Here is a 6,969-nt window from a genome sequence, read left to right as displayed (position 1 = left end):
TACTACGCTAGATACCATGGTAGTATCTATGGTCATGAACTTGTAAATAGTGGTTCTCAGTCAGTAACTCAGACTGCTATGCAGCTACCACAAGAGAATGATTACTCTTTTGGTATTTGTTTGGCGACCATAAAATCATTTTGCGCTTTGTCCTCTCAATTGATTTAAAATTTAGGGGAAAACCTGATACTTCATTTTTTTTTTTTACTTCTTCAACTAAAAATTATTCTTCTTTGGAGCTTACTTTTGCACTTCTTCAATCTATAGGAACTAACATGAAGTGGTCCATTAAAGAGGCACAGTGTCCCTATGCCAATCCCATTTGAACTTAATAGAAGGCTTTAAGTGGAAATGTAGTAAGGAGCATGCACAGGAATAATTCAATTCCATCACTCAGCCAACGAGATAAATTTGTTACTGACATTGGCAAGTTTATCAAACATTGATCCCTAAGGAAAGAGCATGGGTAACAATAAGTTTCCAGACATCCAAAACTGCAAATGGACATGGCAAGAAGCTCAAAGGAAAAATGTTTAGAACTATACAATTGATGGCATAGCAATGAATTGATTCTCAGCTCGATGGCATGACAGTGTCAAAATGTTCTTACCACCAACTGACAAGGAAGGAACTACAGTATGGGGAATGCCTCGAAGTTTCTCATTCTCCATCTCCAGGCGGAAGATATGGTCCTAGATGTGCAGTTTCACTAGATTAGTGTTTCAAAAGTGAGATAATACAACCAAGCAAAAATAACCTAACAAAATAGAAGCAAAAAGGGCACTACCAACCCATCAGGGCCATCAAAGGCACATTTCTTAACCTACATACGAGGCTCCAGCTGTCAAGGTATGTTGGAACTTTTTGCAGTTACGGTAAGGCAAAAAGTAAAACACCCTTTGAGATTGCAAGCACGTAATGACATTTGTATGCATTATGCACATAGGAGGACAAACTAAGCAGCTGCTAATTGTGCTGATGAGAAGATCAGATAAATAATAAATAGGAACAATAAAAGAACAAATGTTTTAAAACCATACCAGTGGTTCAATCGGTCAAATTGGTAGAACCGTGCTCTTCCAGTTTGACCGACATGTGATGTCATCTGATAGAATGCTTTGCATATATTAGATTACACACTTTCAGAACAAAAGAAGCCCAGTGAGTCGGCAGACACCATAGCATCTTAATAGATTACACACGCTTGATGTCATCTTAATAGCATCCTGTTCAATTTTAGATTAGGCCAATATGGTCAATAAATAAATTATTCACCACGAATTGTAGCAAGAAGACACTGGAGCAAATGGTTGGCACACTTGTTAATTACAAGAGGTTGGAGTGCCAAAGCCCAATCCAATTCCAACACTACTCCTTAGTTTTTTTACGGCCCAAATCTGGTCCTAACTAGTTGACGGGTTTGCTGGGTATCAGTTGATAGGTACACCTGGTTACCGGTTGAAGAGAGTCAATACCACCGATTCTTGATCAATACTATTTTTGTTGGGAAACCACACCGCACAAGTCTGGTTCCCAATCCAACCAGAGCCACTTCTTAAAACTCCGACACGAACAGGAGTCGACAGAAAAGCACAATATGCTACTTTTTTTCTTTTTGCCATCAATGTCTTAAATAGTGAATTGACATGATTGGAATAGAACTCTAGATATCACAAGTAAGAAAACAATATGCAAGCTCCGGATCTAAGAGTTACCTTCAATTGGTACAAATCCCGGTTATTTGCATATGTGGTTCCTGCAATATGCACAAATGGAAAGTCACTAGCCTGCAGGATCGTCATCCTGGCATATCCCAAGTTTTCATGAGTATCATTCATCTTATTTAGCAACATAATAATTTGATGTTCCTGCTTCCAATAGAATGTATTAGCCACATTTGCAAATTTGGGCTACAAAATATGATATACAAAGCTTTTACCTCAAATAGAGCCTAATCCACACAACAGTGACCAAGAGAGATGCACAACAAGATCCTTCCAAAGATCTACCTTTCTTCACATTGCTTGAATCATTCTTGAGTCCACTCACTACCGCTATACATTTTGTTGCATCTAAAAAAGACTCAGGTATTTGGAAGGAAATATAATCTGAAGCAAATTCAAGTCATCCTGCAATAACATACAGAGTAATGACTAGCATGAAAAAGCAGTTGGACTCTGCACATGTGGATCTCTAGATAATATTTGTAGTTTCAGATACCAAACTGATGTAAGAGGGAATTGTAGCAATAAATTCTCACAAAGTATCTTTTTCGAAATAGAAGAGAAAGGCATCTGGGTAGCTTCCTTGAAAATGTGATTATCTAATTAGTTTCTAATCAGGAAACATGAGATACAGTATTTCCATACACAAGGATCATAACCTAAACACATAGCCCAATCCCATAAGATCACCCAACTAAAGCTTCCATATACACTGTCAAGTAATCAAACCTGAGATCAAATATGAAAAACTAGACTATTAGACAAAGGGTAAGTAAAAAACCATTGTTGAGGACCACCTCCAGAAGACAACCCCTAACCCCGAGAGGTTTCCTTTTCTTTCTCTCCTTCTCTCATTATAGTCTCAAGGTTCTGGCCACTCAGACAAGGAAATGAAAAATATAGGACTACTTTATGCTAATAAGCATTTGGATAGAAATATCCACAAACCTATTAACATAAGTCCTGAATTAGCCAACCGAAAGATGAATATTTGAGCTCAAATAATTGATGAGTTGGGTAAAACCAAAAGTACAAACTTTTAATTAAAGGATTGCAATGTTTACATAAAAAATATTGAGCCCAGGTATCATATTCAAACTCTTGTTGACCCACAATTTCACATTCGGTGCACATATCAGCAACAAGGACCAGACTCGAAGGGGGGAAAAGCGATCACTTCAAACAACCGATGACGGCAATGATTTATCTCATAGTTCATATTTTTCCCATTGAGGTAGCATGTGTAAGAACAATTATAAATGGAAAAAGTAGATAAAGGATTAATGAGAAGAATTTACAATGAAAGAGCAATATACAATACATTCAAGCAAAAAACTCCTATCCACGAACAGGATTCCATTACATTTCAGCTTTTTAATTCTTTTGCTAATGACTGCGTTCCATCTATTGAAATTCTTTCACAAGTGTCCTTTGCAAATATTCCGTGTCCCCAAAATCCTCCACACTACAGTAATTCTCCAATTCTCTGCATTGTTTGTCTGAGATAATAATGAGGGTAAGACATCTCACTGACCTGACAAGATATATCAGGGCAGAAAAGCGCAAGGAATTGCATTTGATATTTTGGAATATGACCTTCCAATCCAATGAGAAATGACAATCCACCCGTCAATTTCAACCCTTGTTACCATATGGTTACTCAAAGTGGTGCTGGAACAACAATAACCACAGTTGAAGCCCAGCAAACCACCCTAGCTCGAGTCAACCTCATCTAGTGGAAGTGCACTCAAGTATTTCCTGTTCCAGTTATCGAACTGAATTGGGAGAACCTGCAGGTGTTATTGTGGGAATGATCCTAGCTTTCACGCTTTGGTGGGTGTCCGTTAATTCAAAAATGAATATAGGTGAAGATGATAGCAAGATGACCTGAAATGAGGAACTAGCCCCCAAACCAGGAGTCATTTACAATTTCACATTCACAATTTTGCTAACTAATTTGGTCACATTGCCTCAAAGCATGAGTCAGCTGCTAAAGCACATGAAAATAATACTAGGCTTGACAGCATGTCATTTTGATATTTAAAACATGACCAATTTCCATTAGAAACTGATATTCTAATTCTCTACTGCATTAATGGATTGCACAACTTAGCAAAGGCCAACAAAATTAGCCGCTAGTGTACATTAAGGCAATGCTAGGCTGACCACACCTTGTAGTATCCAAGCCGCCACCACACCAAATTTCAGGTACAAAGGATGAAGAGATGTCCCACCACCCTTGGAATTATAAGGTCATCTTACGTCTAATTATGAATCCAGTCTCACTTCATGTCTCCGGACGATACATATGATTCTATGACTAGGGCCAGGTTAACCTTTTCTTATTAGCTGAATGAAATTCATTAAGAAAAACGAGGAGCAAAACTCAGATAATTCACAAGAGAAAAAATTTACTATTCAATGGTTAGCCATTCTATCAACAATAACCAAGTAAAAGTATATCTGAGCTAAAATGACAGGAAAAAGTTTAGCTTTCAATATATATATACACACAAGGAATTTCTACTGGAAGCTTTTTATACATGGTGATGCCAAAGATTCCACTTGGTACCTCCATCAGGTATGAGCAACTAAGAACTAAAGATTCTGGGGTTCCAGGTGCCATGTTGTAAAGGACATGTAATTAGGAACTAGAACAAGTTAGAGAAAATCACTCACGGATCAATGGTAGTTTCTTCATCAGCCTCAGAAAGATCCAGAAGATGCATAGCAGCATCTTGATCATGTAGAAACTTCAAGAACACTACAACAAGTTCACCATTGAACTCAAAAGAGTATATATGAATTCACCATAAGGAAGGACCCTTATTGACAAAAGTTAGACAAACCTATTGTATGTTAAAAATTGATCAATTGGCTCTGACATCGATCGCTTTATACATTTCAGAAGCCAGCTGAAGAAATTTGCAAACTGAAAGAGAGACAAAAGCAAAAGCTTCAGCAACATGCACATTATTAACCAATACAATATGCTTTCAATCCCTAAGGCAAATTCTACAAGCATGCCACAGGCTCGAGAACTCCATAGGCTCCTACCAATATTTTGACCTTGCTCTAGATATTAGTGGTCACACTATGATTTTTTCATGTTGAAACAAGTAAAATTGCATTCTTCAGGGTAGCATGCGGGAATTGAGAAGGTACAAGCCCCAAGTTGTGTGAGGCATGGGAAGCAAAGATACAGATAAGTCGTGCAATTTCTCTTTTTTGCTGCTTCAAAAGCATGACGATATCAACAAAGCAACAATGTGCTATTGTCAGTATTCCTTAACGACCTTAACAGGTACTAAATGGACCTTTGTTGAACAGGTTCAAGTCACGTGTAAAGCCCACCGTCTAATGATGAATCCTTTACAATATTGATAACAAGATCATTTTTCAAATAATTAAAGGCTATTTAACTTAGATCAATATGTCATTCCAAGCAATCCATATCATATCTTATCCACAAATAGTTCAACTTCATGTTTAAATTTTAGTAATTCAGTGTTACTAAAGACATGATACCATACATGATGAGAGGCAAGATATTACAATAGTTGCAAACAGAAGATATCAAGAAAGGTAGAGAAATCACAAGAAAGATTGTAATTGGTGTACCGGCTTTGCAACAGATGAGAGCACCCTTATGAATCACTCAACCTATACAAGCAACATTCCAACCTTTTCCACTGCATTATCCGCCAGTGTCTCATCCGAACCAATACCTAGATAACAAGAACGCCATCTTGAAAGACCCCTGAGCTCACCCATTCTAAAGCCAATGGTTTCTACAGCAGGCTGCTAAGTAAATAACAATAAATCAATTAATTAACCCCATAAATCAAATATCATCTCTTAAGAAAACTGGCACACTGATGAGGGATAAAAATAGCATTGACCACATACGTTACTTGCTGGAACCATTAAAGTTAAAAGTTTACAAAAGAAAATATTTTACGCAGTAAATGGACATTACGAGCCATGTTCATCTTCTGCAAACTGTGTTTGAACTAAACAACATACTCTAGAGTCTCTGCCAAATAAAAGTTATACTGGAAAATTCAATAAAGAAATGGAGCCTAGTCTACTATCCAATTCATGCAAGCAGATTAGAAGTCTGCAATGTTCATGTGAAATTATCGAGAGAGAGAGAGAGAGAGAGAGAGAGAGAGAGAGAGAGAGAGAGAGAGAGGCCATTTATGTGATAGTTGTGGGCTATAAGCACAATATTGACAGGATAACTTCTTTACACTCCCCAAGTATCAAATGTTTACACTTCAATGTAAGGTGAAGTCCCAGCTTACGAGAGAGGCGGAGTACTATAACATTTAGATAGTAAACCACATCTTTATTTCATAGCTTAATCCTTTTATCGCTTGGTAATTTTTCCACAAAATTCTACACGTCGTGAATGCACATTTTGATTAGACAAAAGGAGAAAGGAGCCCTGAAAGCATTGATCGGCAGTACCATGGAGTTAGAGAGAGTTCATAAGCCTTGGTAAGAAAGAAATAGGCAAGCTTTTAAAAATGAGGAAAGTTCTGTAGGTGCTATAAAGATATTTGGCTTTCTACCTTATCTTTTTCACATTGTGGTGGCAGTTCTTTAGACACCAAGTCTTTTTTTTTTCCTAAAATTTTTAAGGTAAATATGAGCTTATAGGTGGAAATTTGTAAATAGGAGGCATCCCCTTGGTGCTCTTGGTGCTCTTTAATAGACTTATCCAAAAAAAGGAAACAGGAGTCTATAACCTTAAAGAATGTAACTGGAAACATCATTTCTCACTATAGTAGTAATCAAGAAGAATATGTAGCATGTATATGAGAGTCACTGTACCCACGAGAAGCACGAAATCTGATTTAATTAACAACAGCCCTACAGAGTGCATGTACATGGGTGCACACCTGTGCAAGCACATGATCGCATGCATGTGCACACCCAAGCACATGTTCACAACACACAAAAATGCCCACGTAAATGGAGAAAGTTCTGGCAAGGGAATAAATTGGCAATATATTTTCTCTAGATAATAAAAGATTTTGTTGAAAGAAAAAGTTCCAGTACATCAGTATATATTAGAACAAAACAAAAGAAAAACAAACAAAAATGAAGCATTAGAAGAGTGTAGAGAAACAGAACATGATGCTCAAAACCGGTAAAAAGGTACAACGCAGAAGCAACCGAAGATTCCAGATCCTACATTTTGTTGCTTTCTTTCCTAAGGCACCACATGAGACAAAGG

At 37.3% G+C, this 6,969-nt stretch overlaps 1 protein-coding gene and 1 long non-coding RNA gene across 4 annotated transcripts; both read right to left on the bottom strand.

Annotated features, from left to right (window-relative positions):
* Positions 1-357: 357 nt before the first annotated feature.
* LOC104431852 lies at positions 358-2,185 on the bottom strand. Its single transcript, XM_039313660.1, has 4 exons — positions 2,155-2,185; positions 1,940-2,108; positions 1,716-1,755; positions 358-692 (listed from the first exon to the last, which is right to left on the bottom strand). Exons 1-4 carry the CDS (start codon positions 2,183-2,185, stop codon positions 540-542), a joined length of 393 nt encoding a protein of 130 aa, XP_039169594.1. The 3' UTR covers positions 358-539.
* A 42-nt stretch (positions 2,186-2,227) lies between these two features.
* On the bottom strand, positions 2,228-5,862 carry LOC108959992. 3 transcript variants are annotated; one of them, XR_005550763.1, is made up of 4 exons: positions 5,346-5,862; positions 4,574-4,656; positions 4,404-4,488; positions 2,228-3,223 (listed from the first exon to the last, which is right to left on the bottom strand). It is a non-coding gene; the product is annotated as an uncharacterized LOC108959992 (long non-coding RNA). The 3 variants fall into 3 exon arrangements; XR_005550764.1 differs by lacking the exon at positions 2,228-3,223 and adding an exon at positions 3,230-3,624; XR_005550762.1 differs by lacking the exon at positions 2,228-3,223 and having other exon boundaries at positions 3,631-4,488.
* Positions 5,863-6,969: the final 1,107 nt, after the last annotated feature.

Source organism: Eucalyptus grandis, chromosome 5, assembly GCF_016545825.1.
Source record: "Eucalyptus grandis isolate ANBG69807.140 chromosome 5, ASM1654582v1, whole genome shotgun sequence".
Lineage (NCBI taxonomy): Eukaryota > Viridiplantae > Streptophyta > Magnoliopsida > Myrtales > Myrtaceae > Eucalyptus > Eucalyptus grandis.
Note: the sequence above shows the minus strand (reverse complement) of the source record. Positions and strands in the feature narration are given on the sequence as shown.

Coding starts and splice junctions, on each gene's coding strand:
- LOC104431852 (XM_039313660.1), bottom strand. CDS start 2,185: ATGTGCAGAGTCCAACTGCTTTTTCATGCTA. Junction 2,109..2,154: donor CCAACTGCTTTTTCATGCTA/GTCATTACTCTG, acceptor AATTTGCTTCAG/ATTATATTTCCTTCCAAATA. Junction 693..1,715: donor GGGATTTGTACCAATTGAAG/GTAACTCTTAGA, acceptor CTGCACATCTAG/GACCATATCTTCCGCCTGGA.